This window comes from Ictalurus punctatus, chromosome 10, assembly GCF_001660625.3.
Source record: "Ictalurus punctatus breed USDA103 chromosome 10, Coco_2.0, whole genome shotgun sequence".
NCBI classification, from domain to species: domain Eukaryota; kingdom Metazoa; phylum Chordata; class Actinopteri; order Siluriformes; family Ictaluridae; genus Ictalurus; species Ictalurus punctatus.
The window spans coordinates 24,133,674-24,160,102 of record NC_030425.2 but is presented as its reverse complement, the minus strand read 5'-3'; the positions used below and the strand labels follow the sequence as shown (position 1 = coordinate 24,160,102).

General features: G+C 39.6%; 2 protein-coding genes across 3 annotated transcripts in view; one reads left to right on the top strand and one right to left on the bottom strand.

The window, feature by feature from the left end:
- Positions 1 to 14,923, top strand: part of usp47 (ubiquitin specific peptidase 47) — a 32,111-nt gene extending 17,188 nt beyond the window's left edge. For both annotated transcript variants that reach the window (XM_047157957.2, XM_017478564.3), the window contains 22 exons: positions 274 to 353; positions 786 to 935; positions 1,901 to 1,996; positions 2,097 to 2,249; positions 2,382 to 2,540; positions 2,734 to 2,865; positions 2,993 to 3,069; positions 3,430 to 3,485; positions 3,669 to 3,781; positions 3,902 to 4,009; positions 4,434 to 4,641; positions 5,184 to 5,299; positions 5,413 to 5,532; positions 5,666 to 6,371; positions 7,587 to 7,762; positions 8,240 to 8,320; positions 10,050 to 10,165; positions 11,586 to 11,704; positions 11,990 to 12,120; positions 12,241 to 12,288; positions 12,642 to 12,772; positions 13,270 to 14,923. In XM_047157957.2, the coding sequence (XP_047013913.1) occupies positions 274 to 353; positions 786 to 935; positions 1,901 to 1,996; positions 2,097 to 2,249; positions 2,382 to 2,540; positions 2,734 to 2,865; positions 2,993 to 3,069; positions 3,430 to 3,485; positions 3,669 to 3,781; positions 3,902 to 4,009; positions 4,434 to 4,641; positions 5,184 to 5,299; positions 5,413 to 5,532; positions 5,666 to 6,371; positions 7,587 to 7,762; positions 8,240 to 8,320; positions 10,050 to 10,165; positions 11,586 to 11,704; positions 11,990 to 12,120; positions 12,241 to 12,288; positions 12,642 to 12,772; positions 13,270 to 13,444 (3,251 nt within the window). In that variant the 3' untranslated portion in view covers positions 13,445 to 14,923. The remainder of the gene's footprint in view (positions 1 to 273; positions 354 to 785; positions 936 to 1,900; positions 1,997 to 2,096; positions 2,250 to 2,381; positions 2,541 to 2,733; positions 2,866 to 2,992; positions 3,070 to 3,429; positions 3,486 to 3,668; positions 3,782 to 3,901; positions 4,010 to 4,433; positions 4,642 to 5,183; positions 5,300 to 5,412; positions 5,533 to 5,665; positions 6,372 to 7,586; positions 7,763 to 8,239; positions 8,321 to 10,049; positions 10,166 to 11,585; positions 11,705 to 11,989; positions 12,121 to 12,240; positions 12,289 to 12,641; positions 12,773 to 13,269) is intronic.
- Positions 14,924 to 16,453: 1,530 nt separating this feature from the next.
- Positions 16,454 to 24,927, bottom strand: dkk3a (dickkopf WNT signaling pathway inhibitor 3a). Its single transcript, XM_017477426.3, has 7 exons — positions 24,614 to 24,927; positions 23,187 to 23,312; positions 22,907 to 22,987; positions 20,602 to 20,694; positions 19,154 to 19,295; positions 18,714 to 18,870; positions 16,454 to 16,983 (listed from the first exon to the last, which is right to left on the bottom strand). The coding sequence occupies exons 1-7, from the start codon at positions 24,818 to 24,820 to the stop codon at positions 16,896 to 16,898; spliced, it is 894 nt and encodes a 297-aa protein (XP_017332915.1). The 5' UTR covers positions 24,821 to 24,927; the 3' UTR covers positions 16,454 to 16,895.
- Positions 24,928 to 26,429: the final 1,502 nt, after the last annotated feature.

Sequence of the window (26,429 nt, the reverse complement as noted above, 5' to 3'; positions counted from 1 at the left end):
AGAATCATTGGAGAGTGAGCAGTTAATGAGTTTAAAAAAAAAAAAAAAAAAAAGATTTAAGTTTCCTAATTTAATTGCTGTTCTGTATCAAGCCATGTCTGTGGAAATAATAGAGCTGAAAGTGTAATAAACCAAACTCCAGGAGGTTTAACATTTAAACATGGCCTGGCGTTGTAGCCTATATAGATGATCAGAGGCAGTGCAGCCAGACTACTAGAGTGCTGTGAAAGTATTCTACATTTGTTTGTGTGTGCATGTTTGTATGTTGTGCAGCCTGGCAACAGCACGACGTCCAGGAGCTTTGTCGGGTCATGTTCGACGCCTTGGAGCAGAAGTGGAAACAGACAGAGCAGGTACGTGCTACAGCTCCTGCACCTTTATCTGATATGCCAGTAATCCACTAGGGTCTGAACAAAGAACCCAGTGTAACACGAAAGTCTGCGGGTTAGTACTTTGGAAGTTGCTTGTATAAACATGACCTCGTGATCCGTGCAGCGTTTTGAAGACGTGTCTGACTCTCAGGGTTTTCACTGTGTTCTTGTTCACTCATGTAGACTGGAAGTAACGTACTAAATAAAGAGGTGAATGATCTGTCACTGCTCAGGGTTTAGGATGCTTTGTTTAAGGTGCACCTATTTTATTTTTATATTAAATGATGTAGCAGAAACTGGGGTTATTGCCAAAGCATTGTCATTTGATATGCCTTTTGCATATAATTATATTGAGGCTTTTGAGTGTAATGTTGTATGTTTCAAGTACTGAATAACTGTGTTCTGACTCCTCAGGCTGACCTTATAAATCAGCTGTACCAGGGAAAACTGAAGGACTATGTGCGCTGTCTGGAGTGCGGCAACGAAAGCTGGAGGATCGATACATACCTGGATATCCCGTTGGTCATCAGGCCTTTCGGAGCCAGCCAGGCCTTTGGCAGCGTGGTATGTCTCTGTTCAACCTGTCAGTTGTTTGGTGTTGTACCATACGTGTGTGTACAGTACAGCAAATTTCTCTCTCTCTCTCCCAACAGTTGTCACTAGGGCTAATCAAAAGCAACCTTAAGTTCATTAATTGAATAAATTCGCATATATTTAGTAAGCTACTGTAGGTGGTTTCAACCATTTTGGCTCATTGACCGTTTTTCATGTTTTCATTTCCAATGAAATATGAAAATTGAACAGTGTATCAAATTTATACGCAAGTAGTTAAATTTCCAACAGGGACATTATGTAGTCGAAGTTTTGTGTGGCTGAATCACAAATAACATCCAGTTGGATATATGTAGCGTAGAGGTCAACCGATTAGTGTATCGGTAACTAAGTCGGGCTGTACCTGCCATTAACCGATTAATAGACTCGTAGCTTTTAAAATTGATACTGAATGAAAACATAACACTCAAAGTAAAATATTGCTGAACTTTTATTACATAAACCGTACTGACTGTACCATGAAAATGCATGTTACGTTTTTAAATGAAATAATTATATAAATATTAATATATATTAACTATCACTAAAGTAAAGTATAAAAATATAAAGTATCACTCCAAATAAAAATGGGGACATTCAAAATAAAAATCTTCAAATAACACAACAAAATTTGTCATAGTTTTTATTTCGCCTCTAGATGCCGCTCTTGTACAGTATAACGACAGCGGACCCTTCTCAGTCGCGATCATCCATAGGTGTGGACTTATAGCCAGTAACCAGTAGTTCCAGTTATCGGTGCTAATTAATCAGCAAAACCGATCAATTGGTTGACCTCTAATACAGTGCATTGCATAAGTCCCTCAACTCTGTTGTGTCATACCTTGAATGAATATCATTGATGATAAAAGATTACTGTAAATTAATAACAATGAATCTGAAGTATTAATGTCTCCTTTGTGTTCTGATGCCTGTAACAGGAGGAAGCACTGCAGGCCTTCATCCAGCCTGAAACTTTGGACGGGCCCAACCAGTATTTCTGCGAGCGCTGCAAGAAGAAATGCGATGCACGCAAGGTGAGCAGGAGCAGAGCAGATTAGTGTTGTTATTGTTCTCTCTGTCTCTGTAATGAGTTCCTATCGTATTTTTGCTTCTCTCTGTGTCTGGTTTCTTCAGGGTCTGCGGTTTCTGCACTTTCCCTACCTGCTGACGTTGCAGCTGAAACGTTTTGACTTTGACTACACCACTATGCACCGAATCAAGCTCAACGACCGCATGACCTTCCCCGAGGAGCTCGACATGAGCCCCTTTATTGACCTCGAGGACGAGGTAAAAAAACAGCCTCCCTAGATTGCTGTAGTCAACAAATCTCGATTAGTTTCTGAATAGTTAGACCTGTTCGTGACTGACGATGGTGACTTGTATTATTCCTCTTTGATTTACCACACATGCAAATTCCAGAAATCCCCTCAGACAGAGAGCTGCACTGACAGTGGGGCGGAGAACGAAGGCAGTTGCCACAGTGACCAGATGAGCAACGACTTCTCCACGGATGATGGTGTTGACGAGGGCATCTGCCTGGACAGTACCAGTGCTGCCGAGAGGGTGCTTAAGCCAAAGGTACCTCCGTTCTTAACCCTTACATGTCTGCATAATGGATCATGTATATTTATTTGACTGTAAACGTTAAAGGTAACTATGAACAAATAAAAGCTATGATGTCATTCGTTAATACGTTACGTGCTGTTACAGGAAAATAATCGTCGCAGAGGATTATTTCTTTTTCACAACATCCCATTATGTTCCTTTGCAGAGCTCACTGACCTATGAACTGTTCTCGGTAATGGTGCATTCTGGGAGTGCCGCAGGTGGACACTACTACGCCTGCATCAAGTCCTTTAGCGATGGCCAGTGGTACAGCTTCAACGACCAGCACGTCAGCAAGGTTCTTCAGCTTTCATATTTAAACAGATTATTATTGTTTCTATATTTAAAGATGAATTGCTTTTCAGTGTAATATCTATTTTCTAAAGATGCTGTTTTTTTTTTGTTTTTGTTTTTTTTTGCTGTAGATCACACAGGATGACATCAGAAAGACGTACGGTGGTTCCTCAGGGAGCAGAGGCTATTACTCCAGTGCCTTTGCCAGGTAAAAAAACAAAACCCTTACTTCTATTTTTATTTATTTATTTATTTATTTTACACGTCTGCCTCTGGGAGCCGTTTTGACGGTGGGGCGTAAAAGGGAAAAGCGCACGCACACAGTCCTGTCTTAAAACAAACATAATCACCATGAACTTCAGCCATTAAACAACTAAATGGCGTCACACTGAGATAAATACAACAGACTCTTTATGTAAGCGTGAACAAAGCCCCATTTACTGCTACCCCTCTATCATGCGCCTGCGGTTTTTAAGATGCCGTAGAGTTGTCTAAGTAAGGACGTTCTTACATCATTGGCTTTTCTGACTGGAAATAATCCCCTAATTAATATTTTGTATTCCAACAGCTCCACAAACGCATACATGCTCATATATAGACTGAAAGATTCCTCAAGGAATGCAAGTAAGAGAAGTTCTGAAGTTACTCTTGTACTTTTTCTAATCTAATTTTTGTGAGATGTTTTTCTTTTTTCTTTCTTTGCTTTTAAAAATCAAATTTTTTTTTTCAGTATTTTCATAATACACTTTACACTGCTGAATTATTTTGCTGGTTTTGGGAATAAAAAAAGGTCACCTCTGTGTGCAGAGTATCTCGACGCTGAAGACTTCCCAGAGCACATAAAGCGTCTCGTTCAGAGGGAGCGAGAGTCCGAGGAGCAGGAGAAAAGACAACGAGAGATCGAGCGCAACACCTGCAAAGTACCGCGTGTTCCTCTTAAACTTTACCGCAACCTCATGCTTCCATAGCTTCTCCAGCTGAATGCTCATACCATCCTTTTTTTTTTCTTTCTTTTTTTTCCCCTGCCCACATTTGTATAGATCAAGCTGTTCTGCATGCATCCTGTCAAGATGATGATGATGATGGAGAACAAGCTGGAGGTTCACAAGGACAAAACACTCCGAGAGGCCACAGAAATAGCGTACAAGGTAAATCTAGGCCACGCTTATTAGTGACTGCTGTATATAGGCTGTTGTGTGTAATGCTACCACCACCGTGCTACACTGTATATATGATACACTACACGCGCAATCAGAAGACCCGACTCCGATGTGTGTTCTGCAAGTCCCCGCTTTCCATTAAACATATTTTAGTGGACTGTTCTGCTTTTAATGGAAGTAGACAACATTATTTTATGTTGTTAGCTCACTTAAGGTTGTGCTTAGTAAGGTTTTAGGATATTTCATCTTATGTAAATGTAAAGCATCTTATATAATCGTAACTGCTGTATTTTCCTTTGGTTTGGGTTTTATTTTGTTTTATTTGTCTGTTTTTTTGCTACAGATGCTGACATGGCATCTGTTTACTGCTAGTGAACATGGTCATTTGTGTCTGTTTGCTTTGTCCTACTAGCTGATGGAGCTTGAGGGCGTAGTTCCTCTGGACTGCTGTCGCTTGGTGAAGTACGATGAATTTCATGAATATCTGGAGCGCTCATATGAGGGGGAGGAGGACATGCCCATGGGGCTGCTTCTTGGCGGGGTTAAATCCTCCTACATGTTCGATTTGCTACTAGAGACCCGTCGACCCGACCAAGTGTTCCAGCCTTATAAACCTGGAGGTACCACGATTCACTAACTAATCGTTTTTTGGAGTCATTTCTGAAATGATCAAATTTGCCAAGTCTTTAAAATAAATAAATAAATAAATAAATTTATAATAAGTTAAGCATGTTAATTGAATTATGACTTCTATAAAGTGCACATAAGATTGTGTCAAAATTATTACAAATTTTAGCAAGTAGAATTTCCAGAAATGTATTCTTGGGATTTTCTCAACCGATTTCTTGTGGAATCCTGCTGAGATGCTTTTTAGACAGTATTAAAGTAGTTCCCACCTACGCTCGACACTTATCAGCTGCTTTTCAGAATATTTTGTTCCTAGTCATCCGTTAAAAATTTATTTATTTATTTATTTATTTTGAAAATCAAATGTTAGTTTTCTAATGAAAGAAATGAATGTTAGCATGATTATATTTTTGTCTACAACACTGATTTCAAACATTTAATCATACACCTTCAGATCAAAAGGTTTTTAACAATCATGAGAGATTTCAGTCAGGCGTCTCCAAACTTTTGACCGGTGGTGTATATAACTCCTCAGAGGTGATGGTGAAGGTCCACGTGGTGGATCTGAAGAGCGAGACCATCGGCGCTCCCGTCAGCGTCAGGGCATACCTGAACCAAACCATTACGGAGTTCAAGCAACTCATCGCACAAGTACGTTTTCTCTCTCGCCGTCTGCACATACTAGCGCTGTACGACAAGCACTACGATCTGTTAATTCGATCATGTTAACCATGCATGAAAGTCTTGTTTATTCCTTTGTTCAGGCCACCGGGCTTCCCGCAGAAACCATGCGAGTCGTCCTGGAGCGTTGCTATAACGACCTCCGGCTTCTCTACGTGCCCAACAAGACACTGAAGGCTGAGGGTTTCTTCAGGAGTAACAAGGTTTTCATTTTCTAAACACCAAAAGGGAAAACTGCGAAACTGTGTTTTTATCGGAAGTTCTTCGTCTGTGTTTGGCAAAATTCTGCCTTGATCTCACCAGGTATATCTCTCTAACAGTTTCCTCTTCCTTTAGGTTTTCGTGGAGAGCTCCGACTCTGAGGACCACCAGGCGGCGTTCACCGACTCTCTCCTGTGGAAGCTTCTGGACCGTCACGGCAACACAATCAGACTGTTTGTTTCGCTCCCGGAGCAGTCCCCAGGCTCCATAGCCCACAGAACTAGTTGCCCCAAAGTGAGCGCTGACTCTGAGGACTCGTTCGAGGGGGGTAAATGCAGCGGGCATTGCGTCGAGGCCATACTGGAAGAGAGCACGGAGAAGTTAAAGAACCTTTCCCTCCAACAGCAGAAGCAGAAGCAAACCTCCAGCACCAGCGAGAGCCAGAAGAGTTCAGACCACAGCGATTTCGAGCACCTCGATTTCCCTCAGCCCGAGAACCAGCTGGCTTCGGAGGAACGCTCAGACTCTGACGCCAACAACGACCGCAGCACTAGCTCCGTGGACTCGGACATCCTGAGCTCGAGCCATAGCAGTGACACGCTGTGTAACGCTGACGGCACGCCTCTGCCTCTGGCCAACGGCCTCGACTCGCACAGCATCACCAGCAGCCGCCGATCCAAAGCCCACGAGGGCAAGAAGGAGACGTGGGACACGGCCGAGGAGGACTCGGGCACGGACAGCGAATACGACGAGAACGGCAAGAGTAAAACGCAGACGCATTACCTGTACTTCAGAGCAGAACCATATTCACAGGAGGGTGCTGCCGGGGATGGACAGAAAGGTAAGGAACACTGCTAATGGCTGTGTGGGGAGAGGAGCAGAAAGAAGTTTTTTGTTGTTGTTTTTATCCTTCCCCTCTCATTTATTTGATAACCTGGGCACATTCTGAGGTAAAATTTTTAACCCTACTCTGATTATACCTTTACTGATGCCAGTTAAGAGTTTTACTAATGACCATGAGTCTTTATTGATCTCGCATACATTACAGCACAGTGAAATTCTTTTCTTCGGAATGGGGTCAAAGCGCAGGGTTAGCCATGATACAGCGCCCCTGGAGTAGAGAGAGTTAAGGGCCTTGCTCAAGGGCCCAACAGTGGCAGCTTGGCAGTGCTGGGGCTTGAACCCCTGACCTTCCGATCAGTAACCCAGAGCCACCACTGCCTGCAAAATAGGCATAAAAATAGCATGTTGAACTTCGATGATATTTAGATATTGTGAAGGCAATTTGACTTGCATTATGTTACAACTTGTGATCTCCGATTATAGGCAAAAGCAAGGATTTTATCTTGTAGGTGGTTAATACTAATAAATCAGGAATTATATAACTAGTCATATAAACTGACAAAAAAAAAAGGGCTGATGAAAACTAACCTGTGTAAACTTTACAAAAATAAATGAATTCGGTTGTTACCCTAGACCAGGGGTGTATAGTCCGGAAAGGCCGGTGTGGGTGCAGGTTTTCATTCCAACCGAGCAGAAGCCTCAACTGAGTCTATTGAAAGCCAAGAGAAACTGATTAAACAGGTGGAATCAGATGTGGGTCCTGCTGGGTTGGAGTGAAAGCCTGCACCCACACCGGCCCTTTGCGGATAAGATAGGACGCCCCTGCCCTAGACGTATTGAATTGTTAAATCCTGTCTGTCAGAAGGTCTTGATTAATTTTCCGTAACATTATAATGTAATTAATGTACTTGTTTGAATACTTTACCGTTTGTATTGTAACTCATTCACAGGGACTTGCATGGTGGATGTTCCATACAGACACATCTTTAAAAAAGTTATGAATTTTTGATATTGTCAATTTTTCTTTGTTATTTAGGTTTTTTGGAAGAAATCTTCGATGTCAGTGCTTTTGTACACTTAGGATCTCTAATACAAAGTCAAAATAGTGTAAATAATTTGCAACCCATATACCGCGCAGCCCTGTTATCTACTTTGCGACAGTTTAGTTTAAATAATTATTGAGTTCACCTTGTGTTTCCTTCCATGCTTTCAGGTTTACTTGTCCATGTTGATAAAAGGATCACACTGGCATTGTTCAAGCAGAACCTGGAGCCGTTCGTCGGAGTCCCCTCTACTCAGTTCAAGGTCTTCCGGGTCTACGCCAACAACCAGGAGTTTGAGAGCGTGCGACTCAACGAGACTCTTTCTTCTTTTTCAGATGACAACAAGGTTTGCCCTTTTTGGTTACGAACACATCACAATCGCACACTGCATCACCCTTTTAGTTGGGGCTTGAGTCGTTTTTAAGGTGGCTTCTGCTTTTTATATATATATATATATATATATATATATATATATATATATATAATAAATAAATATATAAATAAATATATATAAATAAATATATATATATAAATATATATATATATATATATATAAATATATAAAAAATATTATATATAAATATATATATATATTATATAAATATATATATAAATATATAAAAATATATATATATATATATATATTTTATATATATATATATATATATATATATATATATATATATATATATAAATAAATAAATGTGTGTGTGTATGTGTGTATATATGTATGCATTATTTATTTATTTATCTATCTATCTATCTATCTATCTATCTATCTATTTATTTATTTATTTATTTATTTATTTATTTATATCTGTAGATCACCATTCGGTTCGGACGAGCCCTAAAGAAAGGAGAATACAGGGTAAAGGTGTACCAGCTGTTAGTCAATGAATCCGAGGTAAGCAAATATCAGCATCTTCAAACTAGGGATGTCTATATACACACATTCTCATGATCCATCATCATTTAAATTAATGCTCGATTTATCGTAAATCTTAATACTGCAAGATGCGTGTACTGCAGTGGCGTGATGGGGTGTGAAAATCCCACTCAAAGTGCCAGCTTCCTCACCCAAATGAAATGTTTTGTTTATTTATTTATTTTAATCTAAACAATAGGCTAGAAGGACTAAATTGAATTGATGTGATTCATTTGATAAGAATGACTTATTTAATAATGGAATATAATGACCATAATAATTTACAATGTGCCGCTAAAGCCGTCTCAGGTGGCCTACTCTGGCAACAGTGTGCATGTGAGCCCTGTTCATATTGCGTGCGTCCATGTGAGCGAATCGGTTTGTTGTCATAAGCGTGTTATTTTCTTCCCAATGTGCATAGGATATTGCGCTTATTACGGAAAATTCAGAGAATACGAACAAGAATAGTTTTATTCATGAATGTTACAACTAGGGCTGCAACTAACAATTAATTTAATACTTCATAATATTTCATAATACTTTCGGTGCCATTTTTTTCTTTATTTAAAATCCAGAAACTGAGTGTTACAGATAAAAACTTCATACTAAAACTTTACACAACTGTTTGTCTAATTATATAAGACTGAAAAGAACCCAATACACACACCAGAATATATATTATTAATTTAGGACTGTAGTTTAATTCTGTGCTTTTTGTGCATCCATAAAAAATAATGCAGAAATACTTGTGTATTAGTTTATATTATATATCTTTTATTATATAATGGTATTTATGCATTACTTTTTATAAAGGCGTATAAAACGTTGACACGGTAAACTGAAGAAAGTTATTGTCATGCGTTATTGACTGTGTATCTTCTAAAGCTAGCGGCGTCACGTTACGTGCGTATGACGTCATGCACCACTGATTAGGAAGCGGCTTCTGCTTCCGGTTATTAAAAAAACGCTAGTGTTCTGTTTGAGATGATCTTGCCTTTCTAAAATTCATACACTAGATGGTAGTGCATAGTGTAAGTGTACAGTACGTCATTTGGGACACAACTTTTAGTATTTTACTCTCCGAAGCGTGTTTTCGGAACAGAAATAGCGTAATGAGTAAATCTCCCCCGTGCTGCGCAGACCAACTAATCAATAATCGATTATTATGGATTTTATATTAGCTCTAGTTACAACCCTACACCATTTAGTTATTACTTCGGCGGTCCTGCTTGAAGTTGAGACTACGTACATACCTCATATGGATAGCATGTCATTATTTATATATTACATGTTCGGAAACTGAACGTACCCGATTGCTGACATGCTAATCCTGTTCCGGAATCCTGTTGTTCCTGTGCTAATCGGAATCCATTCTTCAATGAATGTTGTAGTCCAGCTCTATGAAATTGATCAACTCTCGAAAACCATGTTGCTTATCGGTGTCATGTCATGTGTCCGTTGCACGCGTTTTGCACATGAGCAGACACGACACTTTAAAAATAAATAAATAAATAATTTCGGTTAAATTATCAAGGACAATTCCTCAATCGTCGGTTAATCGTTAGCATCCCTGCTTCAAACACTTGTTAGGGATTCAAGTGCTCAGTTTGTTCATGAGATGACGTTGCAAAACACATTTCAGCTGTTCAGATACGAGTGGTGGGAAAATAGGTTCACGGTTAATGTGGATGCGGTTTTTCTCCCTTAGCCTTGTAGATTCCTGTTGGATACAGTGTTCGCTAAGGGCATGACAGTGAGGCAGTCTAAAGAGGAGCTACTGCCCCAGCTCCGAGACCAGTGCAAACTGGACCTTAGCATAGACAGGTGAGCACCCGAATGCATCACAGCTGTTTGTTTCAAGTTGTGACCCATCCTTTGGCATACAGAATCAGTGTTTGGATGCAATGAGCTGATTTTGCACATGATTGAGTAATCAATCAATTATTTGTGTGTGGAGATTGACCAATATTTATTGATTTGATTGATTTTAATTATTTATTTATTTTTTAAATTTATAACGGATACAGATTATTTATGTGCCCGATAACCGATGCACAGAATCGATATTTGTTTGTTTATTGTTTTACTTCTATTTTTGATGCAATGAAAACACCATCACCACTGAACTGAACAAACAGTTTTATTTATAACAATTTAGTAAATTTCACTTCCTCCTTGCATACAAAACAACTCTTATTTATACACCAATAATAGAGGGGTCTGAAAGAGTGCAAAAATAAAATGGTGCACTGTTTTTTGTTTAGCTTTTTTTTGTTTGTTTTTAAATAAGCTTCGATGAGGTAAACAGAGCACGAAAATAATTCTAACAAAAAACGGATGCAGTGCTGCAATGGTGATCCTGTGCACAATATTCAAAACGCCCACAAGATGGCGCCATTTGTTGGTGGATTCGATATTATGAAAACCGATATCCGATTATGGTCAAAATGCTTAAATATCGGTAAAACCGATTATCGGTCGATCGGTGTGCTATGATTCTGTCCAGATAATATTCTCGTGACACTTCAATCACATGACAGTTATTTTATTTTATCTGTCTGCCTTAGTAAATTGATGTTTAAATTAATGTTCAGAGTCCAGACTTTCAGCTGTAATTCAAGGGCGTTTGCATCCAAATTGTGAATAGTGTATGAATTGCACCAATTTTTATGTTTCAAGGTAGACAAAGTAGTTGGACATTCGGTTACTTGGCTGTTTCCGTAGGCAGGTGTGGTGGTGGTGTATTATTTCACTTGGAAGTGATCAGATAAAAGGTCAAGACTTAATTTCAAATGTGGCATTTGGAACTGTCAATATGAAGTCCAAATATCTCTCACTGCCAGTGAAACAAGCCCTCACTAGGCTGAATGATCGAAACAAACACATCAGTGAGGTTGCAAAAACATTTGGTGTGGCCAAATCAACTATTTTGTACATTTACATATTGTAATCAGTCAGCAGTGAGGTAATTGTGATCATCTACAGTGACACCGTAACAGCTCTAATGGAGTCGTATATTAAAGTATAGATTACGGTGTGAATGTTTTTTGGAAAATCTCCCATTTTCACGTAACAGAATTTGCCCTGGACCTCATGTCAACAGTTATTAATGTCCATCTCTGTGCCTAATACTGCAGCTCTTGTCAGTAGCTGACCTTTTCAGTGGCCCGATTCACTGGTATCATGTAGCAAAGGAGCTGAATCCACACAGAATATAAATTGTCTCGTGTCGGTGCGCGTGTAGGTTTCGACTCCGGAAGAAGACATGGAAAAACCCTGGCACCGTGTTTCTGGAGTATCACGTTTATGAGGAGGACATCAATATCTCGAGTAACTGGGAAGTCTTCCTTGAAGTTCTTGACGGTAAAGATTTTATTTCTACAAGAAAAGGAAATTTTCCATTCTACAAAATGGAATTACTTTGTGTATGACTTTAACCGGATTAATGAAATCAGAAATCACTGTTTACATGCTAGTTTCTTTATCAGAGTATCGGGTTAATATCGGATTATTGTTGTCCATGTATACGTACTGATCGACTGTATAGATGTTCAGTTCATTTGAAATGTAAAAGGTGTGATGTTAGTTTTGTGTTATTTTAATTTCTCAAACTGTCCCACTGTGTAATTGATTGTCGGTGTGTTGCAGAACCGGAGCGGATGAAGTCCATGTCTCAGCTGGCGGTGCTGACACGACGCTGGTTTCCGGCTCAGATGAAGCTGGAGCCCTTTCGTGAGGTGGTGCTAGAGAGCAGCAGTGTGGACGAACTCAAGGAAAAGGTGATGTCCAAATGGCCAGTCTCTTTCCTTTTCTATCGCACAGACCCCTGACATAAAGTCAACACTGATGCTGATGGCCTGGGAAGGCGTTTCATTCTCATGATGTTTGTTTCCCTGCAGCTCAGTGAAATGAGTGAGATTCCTCTCGAGAACCTGGAGTTCGCCAAGGTATGACCGCTTGCTTATTGTGGGTTAGGCTGTTTAGCGATTTGGTTTTTAGTCTGAATGCATGGGTTCATAGCCACGGTCAATGCTGTGCTCATTTGGAGAAGGGCATCGTCATCGTGCTCTCGATAAGCAACTCGCATGACTGAATATTGCTTTGTTTTGTAGCAGAGCTTCACGTTACCACATTTTTTAATGAGTTAATTAGTGGAGAATAAACCCATAAAGTTTACAAACCAGAGAGGATCAATAAAATAGAACAATACTTAGGAAAGTAGAGTCTTGTTCTAGCCCTATTCAACTCCTTCATCTTTATTGTGGTCAGTTCACTGTGCATCTCCGTCCTCCACCTCTAGGGACGAGGAACATTTCCTTGTGACATATCTGTGTTGGAGATCCATCAGGACTTAGACTGGAATCCTAAGGTTTCCACACTCAACGTCTGGCCCCTGTACATCTGCGACGATGGTGCGGTGGTGTTTTACAGGTAACACTCCAAGCGTTCAGGACAGGATGTAACGGACATGCTCTTCGGCTCTTTTGTTTTGGTGTCGAATGCACAGAATGGTTGGGCATGAACTTTTTGAAAGATTCTTTTGGCTCTGATTGGGCTTTTAACTTGTAAAGGATATTTAATAATAATAATAATAATAACATAAATACACCTCAGAATCTGGTCAAAAGCAACCAGTGAATTTCTGGATAATCAAGGCAGAAAATTTGCATATTATTATAAAGTTGTCATTTTTTCCAGTATTTTTTGTGATAAAATTTCCTGGAAAAGCCAGATTTATAAAAAAAATTATTTGATTTATTTTTAATTTAGAAGCAAGGTAGATAGTTCAATTGTTTATCATTGTACAAAATGTGTATAATTTATTTGCCTGCCCTAGTAGTGTAGTGTTTAGTTAATGTTTTTTTTTTTTTTTTAAATTATAGTAGAGTTGTTCATTTTTGCTTAAAGGCTGTGGCTTTCTTCTGCAGAGATAGCACTGAGGAGATCATGGAGCTCTCAGAAGAAGAGCGCAACGAACTGATGAAGAAGGAGAGCAGCCGGCTGCTGAAGACGGGCCACCGGGTCAGTTATTCTCCCCGCAAAGAGAAAGCTCTCAAGATCTACTTAGACGGAGGGCCTTCTAAAGACCCGGGCCAGGACTGAGAGTGGCCCCACCACACCCCGATACACTTTTGTTTTTTTGTTTTTTTTTTTGTTTTTGTTTCTGTTTTTGTTTTAAATAGCTGGCCTGTCTGCTGCAGTGTAGCGCTGCCTCACCAGGGGCCCTTGATGGCGTCGAAGCCCACGTCCGATCTGACGCCACCGGTGCCGAACAGCCAGCACTGTCTTCTCCGAGCTCTGTGGGGAGCTTGTGTACGAGGCTCAGAATTTCTACTGTGCACTATAGTTTCTCATAAAGTTTAAAGGGAAGTGTTTCAAACGAACGGACACCCAGTATCATCCAGACAAATCAATCTTGAAAGAGACGGTGATGCGCTTGTGGAATAGAGAGGACTATTTGTATCTCTTTCTCTGGCTGTATCAGGTTTTTTTGTTTTGTTTGTTTCTTTCCCTCCAATTACTGTTCATTAATCACTGATTCTTTGATTGAGTAGTGATCTCGTCCAACAAGCACATGTCCATGATCCAAGTTTTGCTTGGTTGAGATACACGATGAGCCCCACATCTCTAATACGAACATAATCATGCTCTGCTAACTTCAGGTGTATTCTAGTCGTTCTCAGAATACTGGGTCCTCTGCTCTTGGTCGAGTAATTAATTAAATGCTTCTGTCCTGGACGAAGAGGCTCCACCCTGGCCTTTTCCCGAGAGTGCTTCCCCGCACGTGTGGGTGTGATGATGGCTGATGCTCTGTGCCACCCTGCTGACTGCTAAAGCTCCTCCCATTGCAGAGGGAACTCTGCCTCTTGATCTCTTACAACTCCTCCTACTTCTCCCTCTCGGGTACTCACACTGGTACATTTTTAGTCTGCCTTTAAGACTAGGGTAATACAAATCAAGTAGAGCTTTATATTTACCTGTTCCCCCCACCCCATGTCGTCCTTGTAAATTATTTTCACCCCAGACTTGATTATAATGATCATGTGAGTAACTGGCACACATTTTAATTGTTTTTCTCTGTAACCCAGTTTTCTTTTTGGTCCTGTTTTTAATTCTGCATAACATGAGCGGAGCCTGTGTGTGTTCGAGCCTGGTCTCTGCGTGTGTGTGTGTGTGTGTGTGTGTGTGTGTGTGTGTGTGCGTGCGTGCGTGCGCGCTCTCTGTGTGATGCTACTTGCTGCTGGTTTTTTTTCCCCCCCCTCTCCCTTGTTTTTTTTTTTTTCTTTTTTTTTTTTTTTTTTTTTTTTGCATAGCCAGAGAGCAAAAGCTCTAAAGCAGGGCTGCTGGATGCAACTGGCTAGTTTATTGCAAGGTTTAGTAGATGTGTCGGAACAGGAAAACCACTGGACTGTGCTGTGGCGTTTGGCGACCCTGATTTAGAGCCACACTGGAGGAGCAGCGCTCTGGCTCACAGCATCACTGAACTAAGCCGAACCACCGTGGGTTCCCTGGGCTCCTAACTCTGCCACAAGCTGTTCACTGTAGACTTGCCAATATGGAAATAAAAAAAAAATCAGTTTCTGTCTGAGCGCATCATTTCAGGCGATCAGTCGTCTTGCGTATCCTTATGCAAAACAAGTTCATCCTTAAAACCGTTCATACGTTGAGAGAAAAACGTTTCTCCCACACTTTGAAGTTGAAATCTGTAGCCAGACCCAGGAGCAGAACGAAAATGCCTTCTTTACTTATGAAAGCTTGGAAAGATTGCTTTTTCACTCCAAATCAAGTAACCTGCCACAAAAACATGGTAGGATGACACTGATTTGTCCGGGGTTGTTTCCAAGTTGTCCCGTCGTGCATTTCCATAGATTACTGCAGTGTTTCGGATGATAAACCTGTTGAGACGTTTCTAGGCTGTTTTATTGCTTTCTAAATAATCAAAACTAGATTGTAATGATATTTAATCATTTAAAAAGACACATTCAAGTTACTTTTAATGGCCTCCGGTTTCGCTGTAGCTAATAATACAGGAGCCTTTCTTTCCCCTCGTAACAAATGGCTTCAACCCACAACCTACCATTCTAGAAATCTGCCTTCATTCTTGCCTAATAGCACTGTGAAGGGGAAAAACTATGACTGACAATTTTGCTGATGTACTTTTGCAGTTCCCGCCCACAAAACATACCGGTAGATGCTTTGGTGACTTGAAATGATTAAAAAGTGAATGAATGCATGGTGCCTCGAGATGGATTCCCATCCGGGTCGTTTTCCTGCCTCGTCTTGAGTGTTCCAAGCATCCGATAAAGTGCAAACTTATTTAAGATTAGGGGTGTGCAATATGATCAAAAATCTAAAATGGGTTTTTATTTAATGGACCTAACAGAATCGATCAGATTGTTGAAGTAGAAAGAAAAAATACCTTGTTTTAAAAATAGAAACTGATCAGTTGTATGCATATGTATTCACCCATTTTGCTATCATCAAATAGTACAATATCCCCCAACCTCACCCCCAATTTTATTTTTATTTTATTTATTTATTAATTAATTTATTTTTTTTTTTTGGGGGGGGGGGACACTTTTGCAAGGCACTGTACAGGTTTGCTCACAAACTACAGCAATACCGTAGCATTGCATTTAAACAAACAAAATAAAGGTATGTAATAATTCATATAGATATTGATATTAATAAAGAATTTTAAAATTATTTTTAATTTTAAAAATAACTATAGAAATGAAGTAAAGTTGTTGTTTTTTTAAAAAAATAAATAAATAATTTCAGGCTTCAGAACAAAATTAACATCACATCAGAAGCATAAAAACTTTTAAAAGATATATTATTTAAAAATATTTGGTGGACATGATATCTCAGAAAAGTGTACTGTGACAGATTATCTGAATTTTGAAGTTCTATTTGTCGACCAGCCCTGCTGATAATACTAATTCACAGATTAATGATGACACTTGAAAATGAGGATTTTTCAGCTTTTTATTTATTGCAAGTTTACATTTCTGCAGCTTTGAGACAACATGTAAGTTTGCATTTAATGTTCTGAATTCATTCTTATATCAGGGGTGTTGTACTCAGTCCTGAAGCAGTAATTTACCCCCCCACCCCCCCACCCACCCACCCTCACGTATTAAATTTAGCACATGGAAGACTGATAATGAGTGTGAAATGCTGACCTCTGAAGCTCTGGGATCCTCCAGGCCTGAAGTCTGATAACTGGGTTATAACCGAGCACCCGCAGTGCTCATTTTCGCACATCAGCGACCATTTCAGTCCCGGGCGCCTAAGTAGTTTAATACTGTTTCCTGTCTGCAGAGCTTTGGGTGAACCTTTACATGGTCCACTTCCTGCTAAAAGCTACTGCGCTTGTAGACGAGCTTAACACTGGCACATGAAGCATGATAATGGTGACCAGATTGTACATACAGTTATGGTCTTGAGTAATACTTTAATAGTCTACCTGCTAAAGGTTTTCAGGCTCAGTGAAGTTTGCAGAGCTCACTATTGTACTAACGTAAAGTCTGGACAAGTCCTGTGTCCAGGTTTAGACGATGTAGTCGATCTCGGAGTACAGAGTGTCACTCAGAGCTTCTTCACTGGACGTCGGACCTTTCAAGCACACCAAGCTGCGACTAAAGAAGACAGAACAGCGGGGTTACACCGTTTCATCTAATTCTAACGTTTAATGGTACAGTACAGCACCATAGGTCTATTAAATGATTTGTTTATTTTTTTATTAAACATTTGTAAAATTCTTTGCAGTTTGGAAGTACTGCTATTTCATGTCCATGTGCATGATTATTATTATTAAAATTCTCTAGCAAAAAATTCTTCTGGCATCAACAGTCATTAATATGGAAATGGTAAGTAATTAAATTATCGTGTCGTAAGAAATTCAAGATTTTTAAACCGTTAAGCAGTAAGATCATTTATAATTGCATTTAAGTACAGGGGTTTAGTATCTTGCATTCAGTCGACTGGAATTTTTTCATTACACGAGATTCTTAAGTACGATTAAACACCATGTGATGTTCTCAGAAATTAATAACGGGTTGAAGAGAGTTACTGTTTGAACCTCAAAGTAGATTTTTCTTTCTTCCTCACTTATACTGGCATGTCTCATTTTTTTATTCCTCTTACACCTCAGCAATTTGGTTTATAATTTTATTTTGGTTTATCCATCCACCCATCCAACCATCTGCTACCGCTTACTCCTTTTCAGGGTCACGGGGAACCTGTAGCCTATCCCAGGAAGCATCGGGCACAAGGCGGGGTACACCCTGGACAGGGTGCCGGTCCATCGCAGGGCACAATCACATACACACTCACACGCCCATTCATACACTACGGACAATTTTGGACATGCCAATCGGCCTACCATGCATGTCTTTGGACTGGGGGAGGAAACCGGAGTACCCAGAGGAAACCCCCGCAGCACAGGGAGAACATGCAAACTCCGCGCACACAGGGCCACGGTGGGAATCAAACCCCGACCCTGGAGGTGTATGTGCTAACCACTAAGCCACCGTGCACCCCATTTTGGTTTATATAGATTAATATAAATTTAATGTTGTGGAACGTCCCTAAAATAAGTTGGTTTCTGTCATCACTTAGCAGCTATAATCAGTCATTCCCTCACCAGCCTCTAATCTTTTCCCCCCTCCCTCTGTTGAAATAAATAAGACCAAAAAAAAAAACACGCTTGTTATGTTACTGAGAAACCAGAAAGCACAAACTTTTCCATCTTGAAGCCTTTCCTTTGGTGGAAAACATACTCTAACAAAGTGCTGACACTGGAGACTCCTTCCATTTCATTTCAAAAGTTATTATTATTATTATTATTATTATTATTAAACGTGTTTAACTAAGAACATTTTACGTTTTTAATACAATTATTATTAGTCATCATACAAGTCCCTGTGAATGAACCATTACTATAGAAATAATAATATTGATCTAATCCTGTGATTTGAAATTACAGCCAGCACTACTATCAGAGCCGCTGTATCACGCCTTCCTTTAGATGAATCGGATTTGAGAACTGAACAGAGCTGTGGTTTAACACCATAAAGGCAATTTACAAGTACGATGAGTTGCAGCAGGTCAGGTGTTGTTAGGAAACCACAATCAGTTTCACTGCAGGATTTCTTTCACTTGTAACAGTGTTTGCAACACGGCACATTAAACCTCAGCTTGTATAAAGAAGACATGCACTGAGCGATCACAGCTGGACGATTGGTGATTAATCAAAGCAGAGATGTGATGCCTTTATTTGGTTGCAGCCACCGTTGTGTTTATTCGAATGACATTTAAGAGTTCCGTTATTAAATGAGTGCAAGCTGAGGTGGTCCGGTTTTCTTACCCCAGATGTTGGCACTGCAGGTCCCCAGCGCAGGGGCAGTGCTCTTTTGGACTCCTGCGTCCAAAATCCCATGACAGCAGGTCCATCAGGTGATTGGTGGAGATGTGACAGGGCTCGCGTTCTTTGGGTTTGGGGCTGCACACTGGGAAAAGCAGATCTGAAGGGAAAAAGTGTATAAATAAGAGAAAACCTGCCAAAAATCGTAGTCTGGGACATATGAAAATTGCAGAATTTGCTTCACTAAGCCTCACACATTCAAAGATGATGACTACAAGTAAAAATATGGCAGTGGAAGCGTTATATTACTTATAATGCTTTTAAATGGGGGAGGGGGGGGGGTCACGTGTCTATTCATGAGTATTCATGTGTATATTCTTATCAATAAAAGAAAGCACCTCATTTAGTTGGGAAATAAAATGCTGCTCTTTGGAAGTGGGTACCTTCGTGGAATGCACAGCACAGATCGCTGTCGCAGTCGCTTTGTTCTTGGCAGATGGTTCCTGCTTCTCCTTTAGTGGAGTTCATGCACTGACCCAACACACACAGCTGGCCCTCGCAGCACTCCTCATCTTTCCTGCAGGTCTGTGATAGAAAGCCACATAATAGCCATGCATACTCTCTCATCTTCTCTTGTGTGTCTCATCCCCGTTATGAATAAAGATCAATGCTGAGTGTTAGCCAGTGATGGATTGCGATATTATGGCATGGGGGATATTTATATACACTGTACATATATTTATGTACACCGCCAACCCAAAAGATGGTGTATTTGTAAATTGAGACGTGTACAATTACTATTATTATAATTACTACTATAATTACTACATCTACTGTTGTTGTTATTATTATTATTATTGCCGCAGATATTAAGACTGCTATTACTTCTACCTGTGCTATACCTATTACTATTTTACTAGGTGTTCTGCTTCCATTACTACAGCTAATATTACTACTTCTGCTATTATTAATGCTTTTTCTATAACTATAGCTGTTGCTAATACTATAACTATAACTACTGCTGGTACTACTAGTTCTGTTATTACTATGACTACTGCTAGTGCTACTATTACCGTTACTTCTATTACTATAGCTACAGGTACTATTTCTACTGCTGTAGCTAATGCTAATTCTAATTTGACTATTTCTGCTATGACTATTACTGCTATTATGATTGTTACTGCTTCTGTTACTATTTCTACTACTACTATTAGACACTGCTGCTGTGTCTCCTATTACTATTAATGCTACTTATACAATAGTGGAGAGTTTGCAGTTAGCTTGTAGAGTTCTACATATTGCTTTTAAGGATTTTGAGCCGTGAAGGCTTGGGGATTTAACCTCTTTTACACTGAATTCAAGACCAAAATCAATGTAAAATCACAGGATTTTTCCTGTGAATGCCTCCTTTTTAAGACCTCATATACATGAAGAAAAAAAAAATGCGGCGTCTGGTCTCTGGAGCACCCTCGACCCCGCCTGTACAGCTGTATTTCATGGCAGACCAAAACAAGCCTCTGCACTGGATTAAACCTGGCTGCCAGCAGCACATCAGTATTCTAGTGCTGTTTCCTGTCCATCACTGGCTACTGCTGTCCTTTCCGTGTCCCAGGTAAAGTCACAGGGACAAAGAAAGCGTGCCGATTTAGCCGGCGATCCACTTTAATGTGAACCTCACAAGGGGGAAAAAAAACAAAAAGCCCTCATATCAAATTCCAAATGCACTTGTGCTTGTGCTGCAATGCAGATACAATGCAGTCTCAGTTACATCAGAGAGAAAGGTGGAGGCTCTCAAATGTGCAGGTCTTCAGCACTTTCATGACAGATCTGGGTGAAGCCCAGTGTAGGAAGTTAGATTCACAGTTTGGTACAGGAAGACTGAAGTTCCTACCGCATCGGACTGCTTGCAAGGCATACACTCGGAGTGGTGTTCATCGTAGAGACAGTATCTACCCTTCTCACAGTCCTCGTCAATAACGCACTCCTGAGAGACAAAAAAGGGGAAAGATTACACATGACAAATCCGTCAACATGAGAAACCGCAGCGCTCACAGCTTCACTTTATTTGACTTTTTTAAGGGACATGTCTAATTTCATAGCTTAAAAAAGGTAAAGAAAGTACTACTACTATTATGATTACTACTATTGCTGTTACTAATAGTTTTATGATTGTTATTACGATTGCTGCTAACTACAATTGCTATTACAGTAATCATCATAATATTATGATTACTTATACTACAGCTATAATTACTACTACTACTATTATTACTTCCACTACTAAGATTACTGCTTTTATTACTATTACTAATACCTTTTATAATTGTATAATAGTTTTACTACTGCTAATATTACGTTTATTACTGTCACTAGTGTTACTCCTTCTATTTCTATTACAATGTCCACTTATTACTCCTCCTCCTACTACTGCTACTACGGTCAGTAATGTATGTCAGTAGAGGATTAGTTCAAAACCACGTCTTGTAATCAGTCGTGGTTTTGAGCAGAGAAGTTCTGAGAATTTTAAAGGGTATGAGTTCGACACATGAGCTACTCCAATATTTACCCGCATGGAAAGTGACCCAGATTCTTTAGAATTAAGACAAAAAGCTTTTGATTCCATACAGGCTAAGATAAACATAACATTTTTTTAATTTTACTGCATTTTTTCTTTTACCACAAAGATATTCAGGGCAAAAAGGAGGCTTGGTTTTCCTCATTTCCTCCATTTGAAAGAAGTGGTTGAAATTTAATTTGATTTACTGAAACCGAAGAAGGATAAAAACTTAGTATAAAAGCAATATACGTCTCGAAATATAGAATATGAGTCTGTAACTGAAGATTATTTCATTTTAATTCTAATGCCAATTGCTGACTGGTGTGTGCTTTTATTTAGAGAATAAATGTGTTCATTTACTTTTATATACATGCCATATCTAATTAGAAACATCACAGTTTATCTGTCAAATATCGAAGTCGAAGACAAAAAAATTCTTTTAAAACAGTAATGTTCCACACAACATATACACCATATACCACAGATGAAACTTTTAGTTTATTGTAACTTTTTAGGGTTTATATGTATATTGATATTTATGTTATTCTAAATGATATATTTTCAGTTTGAAACTTTAGCTCTCTCTTGATACGTATGATTTCCTGTAGCAAATATTTTATTTAAAGACAAAGGACTAAACCTAGATTATCATGGACTATTTTCCAAGTAATCTCATTATTAATATGAATCATTTTATGACACATTCAATTGTATATACATAGGGAATTCATGTCTGAAATCTCTGACAACTACCTGGGAAATACCACTGACTCTCGACCAAAAACAGAAAATAAACATGCTATATATGATCAATTTTATATTCGTTTATAAATGAATTAGGTATTTTATATATCATTCCTTTCGCATCTTAATTTCATTTAAATGTCGGATGATCAATAGACTCGTACACTCCATGAGGCTCTGAACTGTCTTTCTTTCGTGTCGCCTTCTTTATGTCGGATGTGATGCACTTTAACACACTTCCTTGATGATCAGAAGGTGTTAGAGCGATATATGGCATTATCCTGGTTTATCGGTCACCTGTGGGATACAGCAGCCTGAAGATCCTGCTCGTGTCTGCCGGGGGATTATTGATTGACTCTATAAGTCAGTCAGGAGATATAGGGCTTTTATCAGCGTGAGAGGATCTGTGCATTAGGAAATTGATTCGTGCAAACCGTGCTACAAAGTATTGGCTAGAACGTTAGGGACTGAAGCAGGTCCGGAGTTTATCGCTTAATGTTCTTCTGAAGAACAACGAACAGAATCGGATGGAATCTAGTTTGCTTAAAGAAGTCCTTAGTATTACCATATACCAAAATATACTGAACTGGTCATACTGTATTATACTAAACGAACCTTAAAGGAAGAATTCCCCATGAATGCCTTTAATGTGATCTTGATTAGCGTTCAGGATTCTGAGTTGACCGTCTCCCTGCTTACGGGACTAACAAAAATGAGCACCGATCAATAAACTAGGACTAGAATCACTAAACTCATCATAAATATTTCCGTATCAATACATTTAAGGTGTTTCAGGGTGGAATTTTACTTTAAGGAACACTTTGAAGATATATTGAAGCTATATTACATGAGCTAAATAGGCTCATGTAATAGAGAAGTACGTAGAGATACGTACATGATCAACGTCAGTTTCTTTGCCGCTGGACTGGTTAACGCTTCTGGTCATGTGGACCTCCTCGGTTGTGTTGCCTGGTATCTAAAAACACAAGCACACTGCTCAGGAACACGTACGTTTAGACAAAAATGGTGCAAGAAGGACATTCAAAGACTAATGCACATGGTGTTGATGATTGATATCTCAACTAAAAGCTGTTCCGTTATCCTGTTCTTCAGATCACTTGTACGGCACTGCAATCATGTCAAACATCTCGAAATGACCTCCACGCCAGTCTTACCTTATCGATCGCCTCAGCAGCAGGGACGGATCGATTTCCGGTAACGATCTCCGTGCTGCTTTCATAGCTGTAATTTGAGGTGACGTTATGGATGGGCTGGATAGATCTTGCGCTCTCGTTGTCCATCTGTGAAGCGTTTACGACGAGTAACGGTTATCACCCACTGCTTAAATACAGTATTACAGGAACCAGTAACAGTAACATAGTCCACATACATGATCTAATGCTAGCAACGTGAATCAAATTTTTTTCGTGGCGAGATCGCTACTCATCCTTCAGCTCAAATTTGGTGAATGCCATTGCACACGCGAAACCTGAGACGTGTGCGTTCCATGACTCCCTTAAATATTAGCGCCTACAGCGCAGCCAGTACAGGAATGTCATAATGTGCACATTTACTGTACACCAAGAAACCAATCGAATTTTCTGCAAATGCAATTTCAAAAGATAAACAGTTAGTGCCACCCTTTAGTGTGCTCGTAGTACCCCATGCCTAAAAACCTGGATGTCGTATATAACTGTATACGATACACATATAAACACTGACGATGTTTCTGGGTCAGTATTAGATAAGCTTGAACAGTTTTATAGTAAGAACGTGTTAAGTCATAAAATACGCCTCCATCTTGTCCCTGATGTTTCGCATAACCTGGCAAATGAAGCTTGCAGAGAGTTGGCCTGGTTACTAAAAGGACAAGCGATACTCTACAGGGAGGAAAAAAATGGGTACTAAAACTGTACCTTTCCTTATCTTTTCTAACTTTATCACGCATCTTCCACCGTAAAATATGAATATAGTTAATCTTATAGTTAATTACCTTCTGGAGTACACTTCATGCACTGTTCAGAGTAAAAGATCTATAGTAGATGTACCCTTGATGCTACCACCCCATCAACAAGGAAAGATGCAGTTTAGTACCCCTGTGTTCCGAGTGCATTAGTGTTAGATCAGTATACTACGAGCGACAGCAGTATAGTATTAAAAAAAAAAAAAAGAGTCTGATTGGGATAATGTCTGGAACACCTTTATGATCAGAATATTTAGAAATTTGATAGAGGCATGACTCTCGTTCTCTTGTCCCTGGGTCCCTGGGGTGGTACCCTTATCTTGTATCCCTTTATGTATCTTTCATCTGGAAATGTGGCTATCTTTTAAAAATGATTGACACTTATGATGCATTATTAGTTTTTAAAGTAAAGCTTTAGTAGCTTGAGGAGATGATACCACCCCAGTGACAAGGAATGGTACAATTTAGTACCCGTGCATATATCCATAGACACCCATTTCAGTGAAAATCTAAAGTATGAGGCCAAATAAAATTGTCTAAAGTCTGCAGCCAGATTTTTTTTCTTTCCTTTTATGTTATTTATTTATTTATTTGCGTCAAAGCGACTAGTCTAGACTTAATGCACGACGTGGGCGATACCTGATGCTCAGCATCATCCAGCTGGTGCTGCGTGTCTTCCACCAGTTTCTTCACCTCCCTGAACAAGTCGCTCAGCACAGTCGGGTTTTGTCCTATGTTCGCCTCTGTGGGCGCGTGCGACTGTAAATCCTCACCGGGAGCTGTCCAAGTTTCAGGAAGGAGTCCATTAACGCGAACCAGGCCGAGACTCAGTGCGAGCAGCAGCATCTTCACTGCGTCGTTCAGTGCTTGATGGAAGATGGGAGGATGCGGACCGGTCACGCGAAGAACAGCGCAAGATGCACCAGCTCGTGCCAGTGGAGCGCTGAATTATGGGCGTGAGAGACAGAAGATGCTGCGCGCGCACGCGCAGACAGGTTCGTTTGTCACATCAATATATATATATATATATATATATATATATATATATATATATATATATATATATATATATATATATATATATATTACCTGGAAAAAGCTCATACTGCCTCACTAATCATAAGCATATGTGGCCAATATTAGTTTATTACATACTCGTTAATACATTAGTGTACTGTTTTAGGATTTAATAATGAATTTGTTCTCCTGTCCTTTAATGATGCTGCCTCGTGCATGTTTAGAATTTTTTTTCCAGACACCTTGAAAGAGCATCTGGTAACTATGGCAGCTCAGCAACATCTTTGAACAGGAATTTATTTGTATACACAATTGTTACAAGGCAGCTTTGCAGAAACCTGCATGTAGATTTAAGATCACTGATGAGCAAGTGGCAAGGGAAAAACTCCCTGAGACGTCATGAGGAAGAAAGCGTACAGGGAACCATCCCCTTCTGTGCTACACCGGATTGTAGGTTACAGTTTGCAATTGTGTACTATAAACACAAACAGTATTAAGAATGTTGAAAGGATGTTCAAGTTGAGCGTCATCGCCTTTATGATTACAGCAGCGGTTCATAGGTACAATATCCAAGTGCAATTATCCACTGAAGCAAGGGTGCGACATGGGCTGCTCAGACTCGAGCTCAAATTCTGAGAATGCCAATGTACATACAAAACCAGAGATGTGTGTATTCCGTGACTCCTTTAAATATTAGCACCTACAGAGCAACAGGAATGTCATTATGTGTACGTTTACTTTACACCCAGGAATAAATCAGGTGGAGTACCGAAGCAACGGTGAGACATGAGTGTAAAGTTGTGGAGAGCAATATTTAGGGTAGTATATAAGAGTAGTGCAGAAGTAACTCATTGCGCCATGAGTAAAAATATCAGAATATCAAGTGTGCTCATGCATCTAGCAATGAATAGCTTAGAGCTCGAATGATGTACCTTAGAGGATAAAGAATACCCATAATCCAATTCTGTCTGTGAGAAATAGGGGGTAGGTCAGCATTAGGTCTGACTTCTCACAAAAATATTTTATACTCTCTAGCTTTCTATAAGTACTAGAAGTAGATTCTTCAAAAAGAAAGAAAGAAAGAAAGAAAACCTGCAAGGGGGTTTCAACGGTTCTGCAGGCATTCTTTGGTAGGTATGGTTTCTTAAATTCCTATATTTTTAAATTTTATGATGGGGAAACCTTCAGATCTACTGAACACGTCGGCTAAAAGTTTGTGACACAAATTGTCGCCACAAAGTTTGAAGTACACAGTTATGTAGAATGTCTTTGCATTTGGTAGCAGTAAGAATTTCCCTTCACTGGAACTAAGAGGCCCGAACCTGTTCCAGCATGACGATGCCCCTGTACACATAGCGAGTTCCATGAAGACATGGTTTGCCAAGGCTGGTCTAGAAGAACTCGAGTGTCCTGCACAGAGCCCTGACCTCAACCCCAC

Coding starts and splice junctions, on each gene's coding strand:
- dkk3a (XM_017477426.3), bottom strand. CDS start 24,820: ATGCTGCTGCTCGCACTGAGTCTCGGCCTGGTTCGCGTTAATGGACTC. Junction 23,313..24,613: donor TGGATGATGCTGAGCATCAG/GTATCGCCCACG, acceptor AACGCTTCACAG/ATGGACAACGAGAGCGCAAG. Junction 18,871..19,153: donor GTGCTGTGCATTCCACGAAG/GTACCCACTTCC, acceptor TTTTCCCTTCAG/ATCTGCTTTTCCCAGTGTGC.